Below are 23,775 nucleotides of genomic sequence, written 5' to 3' on the forward strand. Positions count from 1 at the left end.
GACAATGACCCAGATCACCTGACCTCAACCCAATTGAGATGGTTTAGGATGAGTTGGACTGCAGAGTGAAGGAAAAGCAACCAACAAATGCTCAGCATATGTGGGAACTCCTTCAAGACTGTTGGAAAAGCATTTCAGGTGACTACCTCATGAAGTCAGTTGCAAGAATGCAAAGCTGTCATCAAAGCAAAGGTGGCCACTTTGAAGAATCTTAAATATATTTTCATTTGTTTAACACATTTTTGGTTACTATATGACTCCACACACACACACACAGTTTTGATGTCTTCACTATTATTCTACAATGTAGAAAATAGTAAAAATAAAGAAAAACCCTTTGAGTAGGTGTGTCCAAACTTTTGACTGGTACTATATAAAATTGCATAGTGGCTCAGCCGGCCCACAAGGTGCCGCAGCCGGCCCACAAGGTGGCTCAGCTCAGCCGGCCCGCAAGGTGGCTCAGCCGGCCCACAAGGTGGCTCAGCTCAGCCGGCCCGCAAGGTGGCTCAGCTCAGCCGGCCCGCAAGGTGGCTCAGCCCAGCCGGCCCGCAAGGTGGCTCGGCTCAGCCGGCCCGCAAGGTGGCTCAGCCGGCCCGCAAGGTGGCTCAGCTCAGCCGGCCCGCAAGGTGGCTCAGCTCAGCCGGCCCGCAAGGTGGCTCAGCTCAGCCGGCCCGCAAGGTGGCTCAGCCGGCCCGCAAGGTGGCTCAGCCGGCCCGCAAGGTAGCTCAGCTCAGCCGGCCCGCAAGGTGGCTCAGCTCAGCCGGCCCGCAAGGTGGCTCAGCCGGCCCCGCAACGTGGCTCAGCCGGCCCCGCAACGTGGCTCAGCCGGCCCCGCAACGTGGCGCAGCCGGCCCCGCAAGGTGGCGCAGAGTCCCTCTTATATTATTTAGGGGAGAACCATGATATTTAGAAAGTAAATTATAAAAACCACAGAGACACTCTTCAAATTCCCCTTTTCAATCAAGTAAAATAAAAAAAATAAACATTATTTCCCCAACAGGATACGGTGTAAAATCAGTGTTCTGCAACTGTGTACAACAACAAGTATTTACATACCAAGTTCCAGCCTCTAATTTGGGTTGAACAACATTAAAACACGTCCTATATGCAACTAGTCAGTCGAATAGAATTTGAAATCTCCACGGTACATAAAAATAAAAACAAAAGTAAAACTTGCAGTAAAATATAACGACTAAAACACGATAAGTAACATGATATAACAAGAGATATTCATCTGTATAAAAACCTGAGGTATGTGTGCTGTGAGAGGGTAAACAGTTGAGAACTAACATGAAAAAAAAATACATATTATTACAATGAGCATCACTTACAGTTACAGTCACAGAACAGAGAATACATGACGACATCAACAGTATCGATCGTTGAGGACCCTGGAGTAGTGAGCACGGTAGGGGTCAATTCAATTTCAGGAAGTACAATTAAATTCCATTTCTTTTCAAATAGGAAAATTTGCCATTGGAAATTCCAATCTGAGCCGATAGGAATTTAAATGGAATTCATCCCCAACATGGGCGGACTGGGACCAGACATCAGCCCTGAGGTTTCAAACACTGGACCATTATTTTCCATTGAGGCCCCCACAACAGCCCATTATTTTCATTGAGGCCCCCCACAACAGCCCATTATTTTCATTGAGGCCCCCACAACAGCCCATTATTTTCATTGAGGCCCCCCACAACAGCCCATTATTTTCATTGAGGCCCCCACAACAGCCCATTATTTTCCTTGAGGCCCCACAAAAGGCAATTTTTTTCTTGTTGCTTGAAGTCCCAAAACTGGACCATTTTTCCCCCCTCAAAGGTAAAAGGGCAGCACCGAACCGCAGCAGGAAAAATGGTGACCACGCTGCAATGATCTCTGTCGGGACCCGCAGGTCCTAGGGGACGCTTATAAAACAAGAGAAAGTGCCAGGTCTCTCCCACACTGCTCTCTTCAAACTACATCTAGGTCTATTGGCTGGTATATCCCAGTAGCCTAATATAAAAACGGGCCACGTGAGAATGTCTGGTAATTTAAAACTTATCTCTTACATTATTTTCGTGCATTTTGCTATTGCAAAATGACTTCGGGACCATGGCGGGCAAGTGAGCTGCTTTGTCACATGCGCCTAAAGTCCCATTGCAAGACTGCGTTTGGGTTCGGGGACCAGCGGTTGGGTTCGGGGACCAGGTCTTGCGGTTGGGTACGGGACCAGTTCTTGCGTTTGGGACCAGTTCTTGCGGTTGGGTTCGGGACCAGTTCTTGCGGTTGGGTTCGGGACCAGTTCTTGCGGTTGGGTTCGGGGACCAGGTCTTGCGGTTGGGTTCGGGGACCAGGTCTTGCGTTTGGGACCAGTTCTTGCGGTTGGGTTCTGGGGACCAGTTCTTGCGGTTGGGTTCGGGGACCAGTTCTTGCGGTTGGGTTCGGGGACTAGTTCTTGCGTTTGGGTTCTGGGGACCAGTTCTTGCGTTTGAGTTCGGGACCAGTTCTTGCGGTTAGGGTTCTGGGGACCAGGTCTTGCGGTTGGGTTCTGGGGACCAGTTCTTGCGGTTGGGTTCGGGACCAGTTCTTGCGGTTGGGTTCGGGACCAGTTCTTGCGGTTGGGTTCGGGACCAGTTCTTGCGGTTGGGTTCGGGGACCAGTTCTTGCGGTTGGGTTCGGGACCAGGTCTTGCGGTAGCAGGTGGGAGTCGGGACAGAAAGCCAGCGATTGTGTGGGCAGGCTCAGTATGGCGGGATTAATTCATCAATCCTGCGTAGACCTCTACCTCAATGATCCATCCTGCGTAGACCTCTACCTCAATGATGCATCCTGCGTAGACCTCTACCTCAATGATCCATCCTGCGTAGACCTCTACCTCAATGATCGATCCTGCGTAGACCTCTACCTCAATGATCCAGCTGGCGTAGACCTCTACCTCAATGATCCAGCTGGCGTAGACCTCTACCTCAATGATCCAGCTGGCGTAGACCTCTACCTCAATGATCCAGCTGGCGTAGACCTCTACCTCAATGATCCAGCTGGCGTAGACCTCTACCTCAATGATCCAGCTGGCGTAGACCTCTACCTCAATGATCCAGCTGGCGTAGACCTCTACCTCAATGATCCAGCTGGCGTAGACCTCTACCTCAATGAAACCACACCGGCCCATTCCATTATTAGCCAGATAGTTATAACAAGTTAGACAGGCCCACTGGGCTAAAAATGTACCAGCCCATATGGAATTTGCCCGAAATGCCAGATTGCGAGTCCGCCGCCGGATCCCAAACCTGGTAGCGAGTATCAGCAGCATTGTGTGGATATTCACTAGTTTGTTATAGTCTGGTTCCAGATGTGTTTGTGTTGTTATTGACCATAGGAGTTGGCAAGGCAGTTGGCAAGGCAGCACAAACAGATCTGGAACCAGGCTAGTCTGGTATGCAGTTGAAATAAAGACAGCCACTGTGTTTGGTTTTTCTTGCATGACATACATGTTGCTGAGGTAACTGAACGACATACAGGTTGCTGAGGTAACTGAACGACATACAGGTTGCTGAGGTAACTGAACGACATACAGGTTGCTGAGGTAACTGAACGACATACAGGTTGCTGAGGTAACTGAACGACATACAGGTTGCTGAGGTAACTGAACGACATACAGGTTGCTGAGGTAACTGAACGACATACAGGTTGCTGAGGTAACTGAACGACATACAGGTTGCTGAGGTAACTGAACGACATACAGGTTGCTGAGGTAACTGAACGACATAGAGGTTGCTGAGGTAACTGAACGACATAGAGGTTGCTGAGGTAACTGAACGACATAGAGGTTGCTGAGGTAACTGAACGACAGAGGTTGCTGAGGTAACTGAACGACATACAGGTTGCTGAGGTAACTGAACGACATACAGGTTGCTGAGGTAACTGAACGACATACAAGTTGCTGAGGTAACTGAACGACATACAGGTTGCTGAGGTAACTGAACGACAGAGGTTGCTGAGGTAACTGAACGACATAGAGGTTGCTGAGGTAACAACATACAGGTTGCTGAGGTAACAACATACAGGTTGCTGAGGTAACAACATACAGGTTGCTGAGGTAACTGAAAAGTAGTCTCACAAGTCAGACAATTTGTTTCCAAAATAAAAGACTGGAAATCATAGCTTTGTGAAACTGGTCTACTGAGCAGACAGAGAGAAACAGAAACTTGTAACCAACTCAAGCACGGCCCTTCAAATACTTATTCACAGCTTCAACTGCAGTTCAGACAAAAAAATACAAAAATACTCCTCTCAGTCTATTCCACAAACACACACACACACACACACGTACAAAACACATACGCACAAAAAAGTTACATCCAGAATGTATAACATTTCAATTTCAGATTTCATTGAGTAATGTCAGATAAAAAGTGTTTCCTGATAGCTTGGCTTCTCTACATGTGTAGAAACATGTTCCAATAGGCTGGAATCCTGAGATGTGGTAGTTCCAATCCAAAACCACAAGTCTAATTTTGTCCTAATCCTTTCCAAGTCCGTTTGTCCAATGCTACTCCTGCGTAGTGTCCAGGCCTCTTGCCCCCCCCCCTCCCCTCCCCTCCCCCCTAGATAACTGTAAACGCTGCTCTACTGTTAGGCCCTGGGTTTAGAGTAGGGACGTCCCAAGGATCCAGGATAGCACTGATGGTTGAGGCTATATGGAGGGTTGGTTCAGGTGTCTGTGTCGTTATTTCAAAAAGGCGTTCCTAGCCAAAAAAAAGATGGACGACAGAACGCTGAGTAAAGAGCCACGTTTCATCCCGAGGAAGATAAATACGTTGGAACAGTCTCGTGGTTCATCGGACATGAGTCCTGCAGATCTACAGTGTGTATGTCTATCGTCTGGGCTGTGTGTGTATGTATATATATGGTAGGTCGGTCGGTCAGACTGTGTGTTGTGCATCGTCACATCAGAGTTTGGAATACGGTTAGCTTTCTTTGGCTGGCCGCCATCTTGACCAGACGACAGGATGAGGTAATAATCAAACCCACTAAACACAACATGAGGTATTGACTGAATAGAAGATTAATACAAGTTAATGTCTTAGAGAGGTATTTGTCCAGCATATAGCTTATTTCTGTCGTGTGATTTTCTCAGTGAAAACTACAGAAGACTTGATCCAAAATAACGTAAAAAAAAACGTCTTAAAAACAATAATACCCAATATCAAGTCTATAAAAATAGCAGCTGTATTCAAGTTGTTTAAAAGTTTAGGCTAGAAAAGTCAGGAGCATCGTTCCGTGATGACGTCACAGTAACACAGAACTCAGGTGCCGGACTCTTTGGGAGGTAGGTCGTCGTCGACGGTTACCGACATTACTACGGCAACTGGGCAGTCTGAGGTAGTGCTGACGGTTGTCCTGGCGATCTGGGAGATGCGTTCCTCGACACAGCCGGCGGAGAGACGAGCCTCGGCGTCATGGTCCCAACACTCCTCTATAGTCTCACACAACTGAGACAGACCCTGTGGCACCGACACACACAGCAAGAATCCAAGAGGTTACAGGAAATAAAATATAAGACAACAAAATAGTTTTTTAAGTCCCCAAAGAGTTAAATAGTTTCTCCAGTCCTCCAGTATCCCCAACAGAACACATTGTTTGTCGTGGCCCCGGACAAACACACCTGATTCAACTGGTCAACCAATCATCAAGCTCTTAATGAGTTGAATCAGGTGAGTTTATGGAGGAACAACAACAGACATTAGTGCTGGTGGGGGTACTGGAGGACTGGAGTTGGGAACCACTGCTCTACTGTTATCCCAGTGTACCATCCCAGCGTACCATCCCAGCGTACCATCCCAGCGTACCATCCCAGCGTACCACCCCAGCGTACCACCCCAGCGTACCATCCCAGTGTACCATGCTAGCGTACCATCCTAGCATACCATCCCAGTGTTACTGACCGGGTGTTTGAGCCAGGTGTCCTTGAAGACCGGTCTCATCTTCTTGTGAACGACCACATCCTGCAGTTCCTGTAGAGACGTGTGTTGGCCAATCTCCTCCTCGAACGGCAGCATGAACTCCCCTACGGTACCTGAGAGACAAGAAAACATTGTATTGAAGGCTTTACAAGTTGCTGTTTGTTTTTAGTAAACACACTGTTTTTAGTAAATGCATTGTTTATTATTAGTAAATGCATTGTTTATTATTAGTAAATGCATTGTTTATTATTAGTAAATGCATTGTTTATACAGAAACTAAAACAAGGTAGACATTTGGCATATATGAAAATATATATTAGACACCAAACAGAGCTGGAAGGGGTGTGGTCTAGATATCAAACAGAACTGGAGGGGGTGTGGTCTAGGCATCAAACAGAGCCAGAGGGGGTGTGGTCTAGGTATCAAACAGAGCCGGAGGGGGTGTGGTCTAGGCATCAAACAGAACCGGAGGGGGTGTGGTCTAGGCATCAAACAGAATTGGAGGGGGTGTGGTCTAGGCATCAAACAGAGCCGGAGGGGGTGTGGTCTAGGCATCAAACAGAGCCGGAGGGGGTGTGGTCTAGGCATCAAACAGAATCGGAGGGGGTGTGGTCTAGGCATCAAACAGACCCGGAGGGGGTGTGGTCTAGGCATCAAACTGAACCAGAGGGGATGTGGTCTAGGCATCAAACAGAGCTGGAGGGGGTGTGGTCTAGGCATCAAACAGACCCGGAGGGGGTGTGGTCTAGGCATCAAACAGAACCAGAGGGGATGTGGTCTAGGCATCAAACAGAACCCGGGGGGGGTGGTCTTGCAGTTAAAGAAACGTGCTTGTAACGGGGGGGATCCTGAGCAGGAACTCTCACCGTCTGTGGCGATGCATCGTGACACCAGTTCCCACAGCACCAGCCCCATAGCATACATATCGATCCTCAGGAAGGAGTCTCTCTGGAAGTTTATAGCCCCTTCTAGAACCTCAGGGGCCATGTAACGCCACGTACCCACCTGGAGGAGGGAGAGTGAACGACAGAGAGGGAGAGAGGGAGAGGTAAAGTAGAGCGAGAGAGACAGAGAGACAGCGAGAGAGAGAGAGAGACAGAGACAAAGAGAGAGACAGAGAGAGAGAGAGACAGAGAGAGAGAGAGACAGAGAGAGAGACAGAGAGAGAGATAAAGTAGAACGAGAGAGAGAGAGAGAGAGAGGGGGAGAGAGTGAAGGCAAGTAAGTAATTGTAAGACCTGTGTGTGTGTGTGTGTGTGTGTGTGTGTGTGTGTGTGTGTGTGTGTGTGTGTGTTAAACTACCTGTCCGTGGGTGTCTCCTGGAGGTTTCCCCGGCTCAAACCGGACGGCCAGACCAAAGTCTCCGATGACGGCTGTCAGATCACGTCTCAACATCACGTTCTTACTCTTGAAGTCCCTGGGAAACATAGTTTATATATAACCCGTAGGCTTGATATATTATTATGTTTATCTAAGCAGGTAAGTTATTGACTTTGAAAACACATGATGTCACCTGTGTGCGATGGTGGGTTTGGGGCCTTCTCCCTTGTTGATGGCTGTGTCTTCATGGAGGTAGGCCAGACCACGGGACATCGTCTCAGCAATGTGACACATTTCAGACCAGGTCACTGTACGGTCCTTCAGATGGTCAGTCAACGAACCCTGTACACACACATGAACGCAGATGCACACAGACTTGGTTTAAAAAGAGATTTTTGACTATGGCTTAGATAACAAACTGGAATAGACCACAATATAAAGTGGTGCTTCTACATCTGCATTGCTTTGCTGTTTGGGGTTTTAGGCTGTGTTTCTGTACAGCACTTTGAGATATCAGCTGATGTACGAAGGGCTTTATAAATTAATTTGATTTGATTTATAAACACAACATGCCCTTCTATAAATGAATATATTAATTTATTGATAAATGAATTGATCGATTGGCTGTATTTCCTCACTCGCTCATGGAATTCCATGATGAGCCAGAGTTCCGTCTCCATGTTGCTGCCGTGCTTCTCCGCAGCGATGTAACGAAGCAGGTTCTCGTGTCTCATACCAGGAGTCAGGAAGATATCCCTCTCATTCTGCCACGACTGCTTGTCCTGCACATCCATACAATCACACGTTATAATGGAAACTTACAGGGTCGGCAGGGTAGCCTCGTGGTTAGAGCATTGGGTCAGTAACCGAAAGGTCGCTGGATCGAATCCCTGATCTGACAAGGTAAAATAATCTGTCGTTCTGCCCACTGTTTCCCCGGGGCGCCGAAGATGTGGATGTCGATTAAGGCAGCCCCCCCCGCACCTCTCTGATTCAGAGGGGTTGGGTTAAATGCTGAAGACACATTTGAGTATTAGGTATTTCCCTCTCCCAAACAAAATGGAAACCGTGTAGTCACGACAACGGACCACCAGCACATTCATACCGTGGGTCTTCACTGTCCAGTTAAGAACCACCAAGTCATCAAAAACTAACCAAGGAAATATAACCCTCCGGACCTCATTAAAGACTGAATGTCGCCCCTCAAATTAATTTGAGGCCCCTGCCATAGACTAAAGCCCTGCATGTCTTACCCGAACAGGGAAGACCTTCACAGCCACGTATTCACTCATTAGCTGAGCCTTCCACACACAGCCGAAGCGCCCCCTTGCCTTCACCTCCAGTAACTGCAGAGGCTTCAGCCCAACCATGGGAGAGGGGGGGGTTTGCCGAGGGTCCTGACAGACAGAGGAGAGGGGAGAAAACGCTACAACCTGAAGAACAAGTCCATATCACCATCAATTCTCTGATTCTTTCCTTGATCTTCTTTATGTGTTGGGCTGTGTTAGGCAGCCCAAATCTGATCTTTTGCCGATAATTTGTCTTTGGACCAATCAGATCAGATCTTTTGCCAATAATTTGCCTTTTGACCAATCAGATCAGATCTTTTGCCAAGAATTAGGCAAAATATCAGAATTGGGCTGCCAGTGTAAACAAAGCCGTTGTTTCTATCAGACTATATGGCCACAGGGGGGACCTGATCCTAGATCAGATGATATGGCCACAGAGGGGACCTGATCCTAGATCAGATTATATGGCCACATGGTGGGGGGACCTGATCCTAGATCAGATTATATGGCCACAGGGGGGACCTGATCCTAGATCAGATGATATGGCCACAGGGGGGACCTGATCCTATATCAGATTATATGGCCACAGGGGGGACCTGATCCTAGATCAGATTATATGGCCACATGGTGGGGGGACCTGATCCTAGATCAGATGATATGGCCACAGGGGGGACCTGATCCTAGATCAGATGATATGGCCACAGGGGGGACCTGATCCTAGATCAGATGATATGGCCACAGGGTGGACCTGATCCTAGATCAGATGATATGGCCACAGGGGGGACCTGATCCTAGATCAGATGATATGGCCACAGGGGGGACCTGATCCTAGATCAGATGATATGGCCACAGGGGGGACCTGATCCTAGATCAGATGATATGGCCACAGGGGGGACCTGAGCCTAGATCAGATGATATGGCCACAGGGGGGACCTGATCCTAGATCAGATTATATGGCCACAGGGGGAGGGGACCTGATGCTAGATCAGATGATATGGCCACAGGGGGGACCTGATCCTAGATCAGATGATATGGCCACAGCGGGGGACCTGATCCTAGATCAGATGATATGGCCACAGGGGGGACCTGATCCTAGATCAGATGATATGGCCACATGGTGGGGGACCTGATCCTAGATCAGCACTAGTTAAGTGGTGTGATCTCACCTCAAGGAGGTCAACATGTCCGTAGGGTGGTTTGTGCTGCCGGTACATCCACAGGGCAAGTAGCAGGGTCAGAGACAGAACACACAGAGATAGCAAACTGAACACCAGGCTATTCAACAGAGATGGCACTCTGGGAGGGGGGCGGATTTTCACTAGGGAGGAGAACAGATCACAGAAGACGAAAAATCGAATCAGTCAGACACATTTTCACTGTGGAAGAACACAATCAACATCTTTAACGATATCTTCATTTATTTTACTTGTGGTATATTGTGATGCCTGATATCCAGTCTGTATGATTTGTGTTCTGACTCTAAATAAATAAAAATATATTTTTTTGTTTTAAGAACGGGGTTCAAAGTTAATGTCCACTCACCTCTGTTGCCGGCGGCGACGAGGTCAGGCAGGTGTGTGAACCTCTCATTGCAGTAGTTCCCCTCACAGCAGCAGAAGAACACCTGGGGGTTCTCTTCCATGGACACACACTTCTGCCTGACGAGACAGAGAGACACACACACACACAATTTACAAGATCTATTAGTCCCAAACGTTCCTCACATTTTTCTGTAGCACTGCTAGGATGATTTGAGTAAGGCCATTGTGACATCATGGTGCTACATAGTTGATCTGTGATTGATTTGGATTGCCATAGTATTGCCTTGAGGATTTTTTTTTGTAATTACACAAGTGGAATAAGGACCAGTACATCCTATCCCGTGTGTCCTATCATAACACACACTTAAGTCAAAAAGTGTCTGGTACCTGGCATAGCAGTTGGTATGTCGTGTCTGGTACCTGGCATAACAGTTGGTAATTAGTGTCTGGTACCTGGCATAGCAGTTGGTAAGTCGTGTCTGGTACCTGGCATAGCAGTTAAGTAGTGCCTGGTACCTGGCATAGCAGTTAAGTAGTGCCTGGTACCTGGCATAGCAGTTGGTTAGTGGTGCCTGATACCTGTCATAGCAGTTGGTAAGTAGTGTCTGGTACCTGTCATAGCAGGTGGTAAGTAGTGCCTGGTACCTGTCATAGCAGTTGGTAAGTAGTGCCTGGTACCCGTCATAGCAGTTGGTAAGTAGTGCCTGATACCTGTCATAGCAGGTGGTATGTAGTGTCTGGTACCTGTCATAGCAGTTGGTAAGTAGTGTCTAGTACCTGTCATAGCAGTTGAAGTCGTCCAGCCAGCAGCCTTTCTTCACCAGTTTGATGGTTCCTGAGATGTTGAGCCAGGAGGAGTAGCAGTGTAGTCGTTTATCCTTCTCCCCCTCACACCTCTCCACACCACTCTGGTTGGTATGCTCTGTACGCCAGTTATCATTGTAGTACACACAATCTCTGGTCTCCACATCGCCATGGCCCCAGCCTAGTGGCAGGACAGAGGAGGCAGGAGAGAGAGGACAGAGGAGGATCATGGTTAGAGGCAATTCCATTCATCACGGGGGCTGCTCCAAGTCTCCGACAAAGAATTATCCAGACTCAAGAGGCGTGCATGCCATCCACCGCTTCTGAGTATATTATTTGCTAACGTTCAGTCCCTGGACAATATAGTAGATGAGCTCAAGGCGAGGATCTCCTTCCAGCGAGACATCGGGAACTGTAATGTAATCAGTTTTACAGAATCACAGCCCCCTCTGGAGACACAGCCCCTGTCCATTTAGCCAGTGGGGTTCTCCGTCCATCACGCGGAAAGGAAGAGCTCTCAGGGAAAAATAAAGGTGGAGGTGTATGTTTAAGCAATAAGGCCGGAGGGGGTGTGGTATATGGACAATATACCACGGCTAAGGGCTGTTCTTAAGCACGATGCAGCACTGAGTGCCTGGACACAGTCCTTTGCCGTGGTATATTGGCCATATACCACAAACCCCCAAGGCGTGGAGTTTGGAGATGGCATGAGCTAGCATGCAAAAGCTAGCTAAAATTTCATCAACAGAATATTGCACGTTTTGCAGAAATGAATGGTCAAATGCCATATCGGAATAATGTCATTGTTTATTTCAAGGTCAGTCTATTTTTGCTGAACTGCCTGATCTTCAGTGGCCAATATAACTTGCAGGATATCATGGTAGCCAACGTTTGCATTAGCCATTATACCTGAATTTAGTGCTGCTAGCTAGTAGCACTCAGGTTAGCATGTAGCTAGCTATAGCTTGGTTTGACATTCAATGTCTACTATGATGGTAAAAGTTCATCGGTAACAGTACAAGAAATTCTGATGTGCTGAACTCCTAATAAGTGATGTGTTTCAAGCCTGCTAGTAGTTAGCTAGTAGAGGTAAGCCAGCAGGGGAGGATAATAGGCTATGCTAAAAGCCTGCTAGCGGTTAGCTAGTAGAGGTAAGCCAGCAGGGGAGGATAATAGGCTATGCTAAAAGCCTGCTAGCGGTTAGCTAGTAAAGGTAAGCCAGCAGGGGTGGAAAAGAGGCTACGCTAAAAGCCTGCTAGCGGTTCGCTAGTAGAGGTAAGCCAGCATGGATGGAAAAGAGGCTACGCTAAAAGCCTGCTAGCGGTTCGCTAGTAGAGGTAAGCCAGCATGGATGGAAAAGAGGCTACGCTAAAAGCCTGCTAGCGGTTCGCTAGTAGAGGTAAGAGTGTTCTACTCCGGCTGAGTGTTTGTTCTACTCCGGCTGAGTGTTTGTTTTACTCCTGCTGAGTGTTCTTCTCGACGTCACAACGCTTATCCGTCATATTCGGTCAAATTTGGATAAAATGTACATTTCTCCCAAAATACAAAATATAAAGTTATATGTCGTATTGGGATTTTTAGTTGGAAGGATGAAACAAATCAACATGTTTAAACAGCAACCTACTTTTGCAATCTTCCCTTTAATTAACTCAGAAGGCCTCCCAAGTGGCGCAGTGGTCTAAGGCACTGCACTTCAGCGCTAACTGCCACTAGAGATTCTGGGTTCGAGTCCAGGCTCTGTCGCAGCTGGTCGCGACCGGGAGACCCGAGGGGCGGTGCACAATTTGCCCAGCGTCGTCTGGGTTAGGGGAGGGTTTGGCCCAGCGTTGTCTGGGTTAGGGGAGGGTTTGGCCCAGCGTCGTCTGGGTTAGGGGAGGGTTTGGCCCAGCGTCGTCCGGGTTAGGGGAGGGTTTGGCCCAGCGTCGTCCGGGTTAGGGGAGGGTTTGGCCGGCAGGGATGTCCTTGAACCACCGCGCACTAGGCCGGGCGCAGCGCACGGTCGGCAGGTGTACGGTGTTTCCTCCGACACATTGGTGCTTCTGGGTTTAAGTGGCCGTTGTGTCAAGAAGCAGTGCGGCTTGGATAGGTCGTGTTTCGGAGGTCGCGTGGCTCACGACCTTCACCTCTCCCGTGTCCGTACGGGAGTTGCAACGATGAGACAATACTTTGAACCAACTGCTTTCAATATACTTTGTATCCCTCATTTACTCAAGGAGTTTCCATTATTTTGGCAGTTACCTGTATATGTAGTGTGAACATACAGTTTCTCTATGCTGCTCTCGCCAAAACAGCCCACACCTAGCTAGTGTTCTCACCTGAGAACCGGTTAAAACACAATAAGCATGTCCTATTGGACAAGTAGCCTACTGATAGATACTCAGTTAACCTTCTGATTGATGCCTTCTGAACACGAACCTGATAAAACTCTGTCATGATGTCATTATACCACCTTGATATGCCGGGTGAAGACCTCACAAACATAATAATTGCATCCCAAATGGCACCCTAATCCCTATTGGGCCCTGGTCAAAAGTAGTGCACTGGGGAATAGGGTGCCATAGGGCCCTGGTCAAAAGTAGTACACTAGGGAATAGGGTGCCATAGGGCCCTGGTCAAAAGTAGTACACTAGGGAATAGGGTGCCATAGGGCCCTGGTCAAAAGTAGTGCACTGGGGAATAGGGTGCCATAGGGCCCTGGTCAAAAGTAGTACACTAGGGAATAGGGTGCCATAGGGCCCTGGTCAAAAGTAGTACACTAGGGAATAGGGTGCCATAGGGCCCTGGTCAAAAGTAGTGCACTGGGGAATAGGGTGCCGTAGGGCCCTGGTCTAAAGTAGTGCACTGGGGAATAGAGTGCCATAGGGCCCTGGTCAAAAGTAGTACACTAGGGAATAGGGTGCCATAGGGCCCTGGTCAAAAGTAGTGCACTGGGGAATAGGGTGCCATAGGGCCCTGGTAAAAAGTAGTGCACTATATAGGGAATAGGGTGCAATAGGACCCTGGTCTAAAGTAGTGTACTAGGGAATAGGGTGCCATAGGGCCCTGGTCAGAAGTAGTGCACTACATAGGGAATAGGGTGCCATTGGGCCCTGATCTAAAGTAGTGCACTGGGGAAGAGGTTGCCATAGGGCCCTGGTCTAAAGTAGTGCACTGGGGAATAGAGTGCCATAGGGTCCTGGTCTAAAGTAGTGCACTAGGGAATAGAGTGCCATAGGGCCCTGGTCTAAAGTAGTGCACTGGGGAATAGGGTGCCATAGGGCCCTGGTCTAAAGTAGTGCACTAGGGAATAGAGTGCCATAGGGCCCTGGTCAAAAGTAGTGCACTGGGGAATAGGGTGCCATAGGGCCCTGGTCAAAAGTAGTGCACTGGGGAATAGGGTGCCATAGGGCCCTGGTCAAAAGTAGTACACTAGGGAATAGGGTGCCATAGGGCCCTGGTCAAAAGTAGTACACTAGGGAATAGGGTGCCATAGGGCCCTGGTCAAAAGTAGTGCACTGGGGAATAGGGTGCCATAGGGCCCTGGTAAAAAGTAGTACACTAGGGAATAGGGTGCCATAGGGCCCTGGTCTAAAGTAGTGCACTAGGGAATAGAGTGCCATAGGGCCCTGGTCTAAAGTAGTGCACTGGGGAATAGGGTGCCATAGGGCCCTGGTCAAAAGTAGTGCACTGGGGAATAGGGTGCCATAGGGCCCTGGTCAAAAGTAGTGCACTGGGGAATAGGGTGCCATAGGGCCCTGGTCAAAAGTAGTGCACTGGGGAATAGGGTGCCATAGGGCCCTGGTCTAAAGTAGTGCACTAGGGAATAGAGTGCCATAGTGCCCTGGTCTAAAGTAGTGCACTGGGGAAGAGGTTGCCATAGGGCCCTGGTCTAAAGTAGTGCACTGGGGAATAGAGTGCCATAGGGCCCTGGTCTAAAGTAGTGCACTAGGGAATAGAGTGCCATAGGGCCCTGGTCTAAAGTAGTGCACTGGGGAATAGGGTGCCATAGGGCCCTGGTCAAAAGTAGTGCACTGGGGAATAGGGTGCCATAGGGCCCTGGTCAAAAGTAGTGCACTGGGGAATAGGGTGCCATAGGGCCCTGGTCAAAAGTAGTGCACTGGGGAATAGGGTGCCATAGGGCCCTGGTCTAAAGTAGTGCACTAGGGAATAGAGTGCCATAGTGCCCTGGTCTAAAGTAGTGCACTGGGGAATAGGGTGCCATAGGGCCCTGGTCAAAAGTAGTGCACTGGGGAATAGGGTGCCATAGGGCCCTGGTCTAAAGTAGTGCACTGGGGAATAGGGTGCCATAGGGCCCTGGTCAAAAGTAGTGCACTGGGGAATAGGGTGCCATAGGGCCCTGGTCAAAAGTAGTGCACTGGGGAATAGGGTGCCATAGGGCCCTGGTCAAAAGTAGTGCACTGGGGAATAGGGTGCCATAGGGCCCTGGTCTAAAGTAGTGCACTGGGGAATAGGGTGCCATAGGGCCCTGGTCTAAAGTAGTGCACTGGGGAATAGAGTGCCATAGGGCCCTGGTCTAAAGTAGTGCACTGGGGAATAGAGTGCCATAGGGCCCTGGTCAAAAGTAGTACACTAGGGAATAGGGTGCCATAGGGCCCTGGTCAAAAGTAGTGCACTGGGGAATAGGGTGCCATAGGGCCCTGGTAAAAAGTAGTGCACTATATAGGGAATAGGGTGCAATAGGACCCTGGTCTAAAGTAGTGTACTAGGGAATAGGGTGCCATAGGGCCCTGGTCAGAAGTAGTGCACTACATAGGGAATAGGGTGCCATAGGGCCCTGGTCAAAAGTAGTACACTAGGGAATAGGGTGCCATAGGGCCCTGGTCAAAAGTAGTACACTAGGGAATAGGGTGCCATAGGGCCCTGGTCAAAAGTAGTGCACTGGGGAATAGGGTGCCATAGGGCCCTGGTAAAAAGTAGTACACTAGGGAATAGGGTGCCATAGGGCCCTGGTCTAAAGTAGTGCACTAGGGAATAGAGTGCCATAGGGCCCTGGTCTAAAGTAGTGCACTGGGGAATAGGGTGCCATAGGGCCCTGGTCAAAAGTAGTGCACTGGGGAATAGGGTGCCATAGGGCCCTGGTCAAAAGTAGTGCACTGGGGAATAGGGTGCCATAGGGTCCTGGTCAAAAGTAGTGCACTGGGGAATAGGGTGCCATAGGGCCCTGGTCTAAAGTAGTGCACTAGGGAATAGAGTGCCATAGTGCCCTGGTCTAAAGTAGTGCACTGGGGAATAGGGTGCCATAGGGCCCTGGTCAAAAGTAGTGCACTGGGGAATAGGGTGCCATAGGGCCCTGGTCAGAAGTAGTGCACTACATAGGGAATAGGGTGCCATTGGGCCCTGGTCTAAAGTAGTGCACTGGGGAAGAGGTTGCCATAGGGCCCTGGTCTAAAGTAGTGCACTGGGGAATAGAGTGCCATAGGGCCCTGGTCTAAAGTAGTGCACTAGGGAATAGAGTGCCATAGGGCCCTGGTCTAAAGTAGTGCACTGGGGAATAGGGTGCCATAGGGCCCTGGTCTAAAGTAGTGCACTAGGGAATAGAGTGCCATAGGGCCCTGGTCAAAAGTAGTGCACTGGGGAATAGGGTGCCATAGGGCCCTGGTCAAAAGTAGTGCACTGGGGAATAGGGTGCCATAGGGCCCTGGTCAAAAGTAGTGCACTGGGGAATAGGGTGCCATAGGGCCCTGGTAAAAAGTAGTGCACTATATAGGGAATAGGGTGCAATAGGACCCTGGTCTAAAGTAGTGTACTAGGGAATAGGGTGCCATAGGGCCCTGGTCAGAAGTAGTGCACTACATAGGGAATAGGGTGCCATTGGGCCCTGGTCTAAAGTAGTGCACTGGGGAAGAGGTTGCCATAGGGCCCTGGTCTAAAGTAGTGCACTGGGGAATAGAGTGCCATAGGGCCCTGGTCTAAAGTAGTGCACTAGGGAATAGAGTGCCATAGGGCCCTGGTCTAAAGTAGTGCACTGGGGAATAGGGTGCCATAGGGCCCTGGTCAAAAGTAGTGCACTGGGGAATAGGGTGCCATAGGGCCCTGGTCAAAAGTAGTGCACTGGGGAATAGGGTGCCATAGGGCCCTGGTCTAAAGTAGTGCACTGGGGAATAGGGTGCCATAGGGCCCTGGTCTAAAGTAGTGCACTAGGGAATAGAGTGCCATAGTGCCCTGGTCTAAAGTAGTGCACTGGGGAATAGGGTGCCATAGGGCCCTGGTCAAAAGTAGTGCACTGGGGAATAGGGTGCCATAGGGCCCTGGTCTAAAGTAGTGCACTGGGGAATAGGGTGCCATAGGGCCCTGGTCAAAAGTAGTGCACTGGGGAATAGGGTGCCATAGGGCCCTGGTCAAAAGTAGTGCACTGGGGAATAGGGTGCCATAGGGCCCTGGTCAAAAGTAGTGCACTGGGGAATAGGGTGCCATAGGGCCCTGGTCTAAAGTAGTGCACTGGGGAATAGGGTGCCATAGGGCCCTGGTCAAAAGTAGTGCACTGGGGAATAGGGTGCCATAGGGCCCTGGTCAAAAGTAGTGCACTGGGGAATAGGGTGCCATAGGGCCCTGGTCTAAAGTAGTGCACTGGGGAATAGGGTGCCATAGGGCCCTGGTCTAAAGTAGTGCACTGGGGAATAGAGTGCCATAGGGCCCTGGTCTAAAGTAGTGCACTGGGGAATAGGGTGCCATAGGGCCCTGGTCTAAAGTAGTGCACTAGGGCCCTGGTCTAAAGTAGTGCACTGGGGAATAGGGTGCCATTTGGAACACAGGCCGTGTCTGTGTGTTAGCTACTTCCATAGACAGCAGCAACCCTGACCGTTTTCATTTGTTGCATAAAAAAATATTGCATTTCAAACAAACAAAGCGGACCACCCCACCACTATTTTGGTTAACAATCGCAGATTAACCCTTTAACTAGATGACTATAGCACATCTGGGAAGAAAGATCAGGTTCTATGAGCAGAATAATCATAATTCACTTCAAACCCAAAACAGCCCATTGAGCGCAGTGGTGTTTAGTGGTAGAATAGGCTACTGAGACAGTAAAAGTTGTCATGTTTTTTTTTTTTTTTTTTTTTTTTTTTTTTTTTTTTTTTTTTTTTTTTTTTTTTTTTTACCTTTATTTAACCAGGCAAGTCAGTTAAGAACAAATTCTTATTTTCAATGACGGCCTGGGAACAGTGGGTTAACTGCCTGTTCAGGGGCAGAACGACAGATTTGTACCTTGTCAGCTCGGGGGTTTGAACTCGCAACCTTCCGGTTACTAGTCCAACGCTCTAACCACTAGGCTACCCTGCCGCCCCAAGTTGACTAGGACTTATTCACAATCACAATGGAGGAGAACGCTAGTGTTTCGACCTGCAATACAGCCTGAAAACTGTTTTTAAATGTCAGTTTGAACTTTAGGTCTTTCATTCTGGTGGGTTTATTCACTTATTGAATCAAAACTGTGAGCTCACTGTGACGTAAAAACTGTTCCAACAAATATATTTGTGTGGATAGGAAAAATATCAGAAGTGATGACATCATAATATGGTTTGAACGTAGCATGTAGATGTCTTTGTTCACTGGAGAAAAAAATAAAGCCTGTCTCTTTAAATCCCTGTCTATAGGAGCCTGGCTGCCCAACCCCCTACGGTGGTATCCCTCTATCTGAGAGGAAGAGGTACTGTGAGAGGTTTCAAAATATGTCCAAAATAAGCCCAATGCGTTTCTATGGCCTTATTTTGGACCTAAGCTTGTTGCCTGCTTTGGGACGACTCCCATTGTTAGGGCGGAGACATGAGCATCTCGTCATTAGGCCTAATCTACCCATTAGACACACAGAGAAAAACATTATCAAAATAAAATAGAATGCCACTGTAAACGCAGAGCTAAAACAAAACACTAAGCTAGCCTACAACCAGTGTACTACACAGAGGTAAGCTAGCCTACCACACAGAGCTGAGCTAGCCTAATACCAGGCTACTACACAGAGCTAAACTAGCCTACTACACAGAGCTGAGCTAGCCTAATACCAGGCTACTACACAGAGCTGAGCTAGCCTAATACCTGGCTACTACACAGAGCTGACCTAGCCTAATACCAGGCTACTACACAGAGCTGACCTAGCCTAATACCAGGCTACTACACAGAGCTGAGCTAGCCTAATACCTGGCTACTACACAGAGCTGACCTAGCCTAATACCAGGCTACTACACAAAGCTAAGCCAGCCTACTACACAGAGCTGAGCTAGCCTAATAACAGCCTACTACACAGAGCTGAGCTAGCCTAATACCAGGCTACTACACAGAGCTAAGCTAGTCTACTACACAGAGCTGAGCTAGCCTAATACCAGGCTACTACACAGAGCTAAGCCAGCATACTACACAGAGCTGAGCAGACCTAACACATGGCTACAGAGCTAAAACAGAGAGCTAAGCTAGCCAACTACACAGAGCTAAAACAGAGAGCTAAGCTAGCCAACTACACAGAGCTAAAACAGAGAGCTAAGCTAGCCAACTACACAGAGCTAAAACAGAGAGCTAAGCTAGCCAACTACACAGAGCTAAAACAGAGAGCTAAGCTAGCCAACTACACAGAGCTAAAACAGAGAGCTAAGCTAGCCAACTACACAGAGCTAAAACAGAGAGCTAAGCTAGCCAACTACACAGAGCTAAAACAGAGCTGAGCTAGCCTAATACCTGGCTACTACACAGAGCTGACCTAGCCTAATACCAGGCTACTACACAGAGCTGACCTAGCCTAATACCAGGCTACTACACAGAGCTGACCTAGCCTAATACCAGGCTACTACACAGAGCTGACCTAGCCTAATACCAGGCTACTACACAGAGCTGAGCTAGCCTAATACCTGGCTACTACACAGAGCTGACCTAGCCTAATACCAGGCTACTACACAAAGCTAAGCCAGCCTACTACACAGAGCTGAGCTAGCCTAATAACAGCCTACTACACAGAGCTGAGCTAGCCTAATACCAGGCTACTACACAGAGCTAAGCTAGTCTACTACACAGAGCTGAGCTAGCCTAATACCAGGCTACTACACAGAGCTAAGCCAGCATACTACACAGAGCTGAGCAGACCTAACACATGGCTACAGAGCTAAAACAGAGAGCTAAGCTAGCCTACATGCTCCAGTGATCCCCGACGCTGATTGTTAAAATGGCGCCGAAGAGAATGGCTTACGTTCTACATGCCCGTAACTAATTGTGCGATTTTATTTGGTTTTTTTTGTGTCTATCTTGTTTTGTACATAATGTTGCTGCTACCGTCTCTTATGACTGAAAATAACTTCTGGACACCAGAACTTGGGATTACTCACCACCAATCTTTTTCCTTTAACGAGTCCGATGTGAATGATATACTGCTCTCCCGGGAACAGGCCTAGATACTCGTCATTTGCGTGAAGAAGACGGAGGAAAAGAGGAAGCAGATCGGGCTGCCTTTTTGAGAATCCGTAGGTGAGCGAGTAAACTCCCACTGCCTTCCGTTCTACTTGCTAACATGCAATCAATGGAAAATTGATGACCTACAATTACGATTATCCTACCAACTGGACATTAAGAACTGTAACATCTTATGTTTCACCGAGTCGTGGTTGAACGAAGACTCGGATAATATAGAGCTGGAGGGATTTTCAATGCAACGGCAGAACAGAGAAGCTACGTGTGGTAAGACGAGGGGTGGGGGTGTGTCTTTTTGTCAATAACAGCTTGTGCGCGATGTCTAATATTTAAGAAGTCTCAAGGTATTGCTCGCCTGAGGTAGAGTACCTTATGATAAGCATTAGACCACACTATCTACCAAGAGTGTTCTCATCTATATTATTTGTAGCCGTCTATTTACCACCACAAAGCGAAGCTGGCACTAAGACCACACTCAATGAGATGTATAAGGCTACAACCGATGCTGGCACCAACTCTACAACCGCTCTCAACCAACTCTATAAGGCCATAAGCAAAGAATAAAATGCTCACCCAGAAACGGCGCTCCTAGTGGCCGGGGACTTTAATGCAGGCAGACTTAAATCAGTTTTACCAGCATGTCACATGTGCAACCAGGGGGGAAAACAATCCTAGGCCACCTGTACTCCACACAGAGATGCATACAATGCTCTCCCCTTCCCTAAATTTGGCAAATATGACCATAATTCTATCCTCCTGATTCCTGCTTACAAGCAAAAACTAAAGCAGGAAGTACCAGTGACTCGCTCAATACGGAAGTGGTCAGATGATGTGGATGCTACACTACATGACTGTTTTGCTAGCACAGACTGGAATATGTTCCGGGATTCATCCAATGGCATTAAGGAGTACACCACCTCGGTCATCGGCTTCATCAATAAGTGAATCAATGACGTTGTCCCCACAGTGACTGTACATACATATCCCAACCAGAAGCCATGGATTACAGGCAACATCCGCTAAAACATCTGCAACATCGAGCTAAAGGCTAGAACTGCCGCTTTCAAGGAGTGGGACACTCATCCGGACGCCTATAAGAAATCCTGGTATGCCCTGAGACGAACCATCAAACAAGCAAAGCGTCAACACAGGATTAAGATTGAATCCTACTACACCGGCTTCTGACGCTCGTCGGATGTGGCAGGGCTTGAAAGACTACAAAGTGAAACCCAGACGCCAGCTGCCCAGTGACGCGAGCCTACCAGACGAGCTAAATGGCTTTTAGGTTCGCTTTGAGGCAAGCGACACTGAAGCAAGCAACACTGAAGCATCCACGAGAGCACCAGCTGTTCTGGAGGACTGTGTGATAACGCTGTCGGAAGCTGATGTGAACAAAACCTTTAAACAGCTCAACATTCAGAAAGCCGCGAGGCCAGATGGATTACCAGGACGTGTACTCAAAGCATGTGCCTAATACCTACATGTTTCAAGCAGACCAGCATAGTCCCTGTGCCCAAGGAAGCGAAGGTAACCTGCCTAAATGATTACCACCCCGTAGCACTCAAATCAAATGTTATTGGTCATACACATGGTTAGCAGATAATGCGAGTGTAGCGAAATGCTTGTGCTTCTAGTTCCGACAGTGCAGTAATATCTAACAATTCCCCAACAACAACAACCTAATACACACAAATCTAAAGGAGTGAATGAGAATATGTAAAAAAAAATTTATATAACCTTTATTTAACATGGCAAGTCAGTTAAGAACACATTCTTATTTTCAATGACGGCCTAGATACGGTGGGTTAACTGCCTTGTTCAGGGGCAGAACCACAGATTTTCACTTTGTCAGCTCGAGGGATTCAATCTTGCAACCAAATACCTATGTGAGAGAGTGGATTCTTAATCCTCACTAGCATGAAAACTAAATACAGGCACAGACTGTGTGTGGAAAATGATTTAAGACTGAGACTCTCTCCAATACAACCCAACATTGCAGAGTTATGTGCATCCTTTCAAACACACCCTTCTCATTAACCTGTGGTGAGTTATTCACCATTTCCAGTGAACAAAGGTTTTATATGTAAGATGGTTAAATAAAGAGCAAAATGATTGATTATTATTATTATTATATTATTATTTGTGCCCTGGTCCTATAACTTCCCACGAGCCGGGTTGTGACAAAAACTAACACTCACTCTTATGTTTAATAAATGTATCGTATAGTGTGTGTGTGTGACAGGCTTACAGTGATGGAGAAAAAAAAAACATTGTAGAGTGCGCTGACCCTTGTGCTAGACGGGGTACAGCTGGAGGTTGAATGTTTGAAGGGGTACGGGACTGTAAACAGTTTGAGAACCACTGGTGTAGAGGATCCACCAGCTATTGTGTTATGTTGTGAATCTGCACAGGAGAACAAAACACATGACGACACAATTATCCCGTTTCGACACACACACACATACACACACACACACACACACACACACACAGGCCTACACACAACAGCAGCATTCCATCAGAGTAGGCTATAGCATAAATAAATTAAAAGGATCCTCAATCTACGGAAAGCATGATGTTGGAAGACCACATCTAATGACAGCGATCGATTGAATAATTTCACTGCAAATAAAACAGCAAGACACATATCCACGTGAAGGGAAATATACCTTGACAACACGTGCCCAGACAATAACTAAATTAAAGGGGATGGAAACTTGCCTAGTTAAATAAAGGTTCAATTACAAATTAAAAACGAAGCTACCAGTTATGCCAAATTGTGTTTTTTTTTTGTTGCAACTGTTGCCGTTTCTTCAATGTGTACAATAGACGCGTCGTTTCTTACCTGCACACAAAGTTCCCAGGAGAAGCGAACAAGTCAGCCAGGAAAAAGCCATGATGTTCTCCTATTGATAAAAGACAGGGAAGACTTTCTCCTTGTTTTCCCGTCGCGAACATTTAAACCGGATATCGTCCCGACATCAGTCCGAAGTCACAATAACCACTGGCTTCCCCGATCCATCTAACCACAGCGTTTCGGTGGCGGCACAACACCTTAGCGGGACGGTTAGAGAAATACACTGTTTAGTAACCCGTGTGCACTAGTAAATTCACAATTTCCGTTTGGTCCGGATTCCGTTTGAAATGTAGTCTAGCTAATAGATAATCCAGGTTTGCGCTCTGCTAGACTAGCCGAGTCCACCGCTGCGCCGAGAGATCGGAGTTTACGTGTATGTTATTGATCTGGGTACAAAATGGCTCCTGATGGGGTTCGTCACTAGTTACCACAGCCACAAAGTCATAATGACCGCTAAACCCCGCCCATTTCTACCATTTATCTTCTTAACATCTGATTTTAAACCTAACCTTAACCACACGACTAACCTTAACCTTAAATTAGGACGAAATAGCCTTTATGACTTTGTGGCTGTGGTAACTAGTGCCTAGCGGGAGTGGTTGCGAGCAGGGAATGCCGGTTGTATAAAC

The 23,775-nt window shown here is 47.9% G+C and overlaps 2 protein-coding genes across 3 annotated transcripts; both read right to left on the minus strand.

Moving 5' to 3' along the window:
* Positions 1-250: 250 nt before the first annotated feature.
* On the minus strand, positions 251-4,554 carry LOC118965578. Of its 2 annotated transcripts, none has more exons than XM_036986637.1 (2): positions 3,128-4,554; positions 251-3,097 (listed from the first exon to the last, which is right to left on the minus strand). In XM_036986637.1, exons 1-2 carry the CDS (start codon positions 4,040-4,042, stop codon positions 2,738-2,740), a joined length of 1,275 nt encoding a protein of 424 aa, XP_036842532.1. In that variant the 5' UTR covers positions 4,043-4,554; the 3' UTR covers positions 251-2,737. The 2 variants fall into 2 exon arrangements, with proteins under 2 accessions (XP_036842532.1, XP_036842533.1); XM_036986638.1 differs by having other exon boundaries at positions 251-2,767; positions 2,888-4,554.
* Positions 4,555-4,708: 154 nt separating this feature from the next.
* Positions 4,709-23,586, minus strand: LOC110531045 (activin receptor type-2B). The gene is made up of 11 exons (XM_036986636.1): positions 23,135-23,586; positions 10,873-11,080; positions 10,097-10,212; positions 9,721-9,872; positions 8,519-8,662; positions 7,904-8,047; positions 7,459-7,607; positions 7,248-7,362; positions 6,812-6,950; positions 5,928-6,058; positions 4,709-5,486 (listed from the first exon to the last, which is right to left on the minus strand). The coding sequence occupies exons 1-11, from the start codon at positions 23,184-23,186 to the stop codon at positions 5,289-5,291; spliced, it is 1,548 nt and encodes a 515-aa protein (XP_036842531.1). The 5' UTR covers positions 23,187-23,586; the 3' UTR covers positions 4,709-5,288.
* Between the last annotated feature and the right edge of the window lie 189 nt (positions 23,587-23,775).

Source organism: Oncorhynchus mykiss, chromosome 8, assembly GCF_013265735.2.
Source record: "Oncorhynchus mykiss isolate Arlee chromosome 8, USDA_OmykA_1.1, whole genome shotgun sequence".
NCBI lineage: Eukaryota > Metazoa > Chordata > Actinopteri > Salmoniformes > Salmonidae > Oncorhynchus > Oncorhynchus mykiss.

Coding starts and splice junctions, on each gene's coding strand:
- LOC110531045 (XM_036986636.1), bottom strand. CDS start 23,186: ATGGCTTTTTCCTGGCTGACTTGTTCGCTTCTCCTGGGAACTTTGTGT. Junction 6,951..7,247: donor CAGGAGACACCCACGGACAG/GTAGTTTAACAC, acceptor TCCCTCCTCCAG/GTGGGTACGTGGCGTTACAT. Junction 6,059..6,811: donor ACGATGCATCGCCACAGACG/GTGAGAGTTCCT, acceptor CTTGTCTCTCAG/GTACCGTAGGGGAGTTCATG.
- LOC118965578 (XM_036986637.1), bottom strand. CDS start 4,042: ATGTTGTTACCTCAGCAACCTGTATGTTGTTACCTCAGCAACCTCTAT. Junction 3,098..3,127: donor GCCGGTGTGGTTTCATTGAG/GTAGAGGTCTAC, acceptor TGGATCATTGAG/GTAGAGGTCTACGCCAGCTG.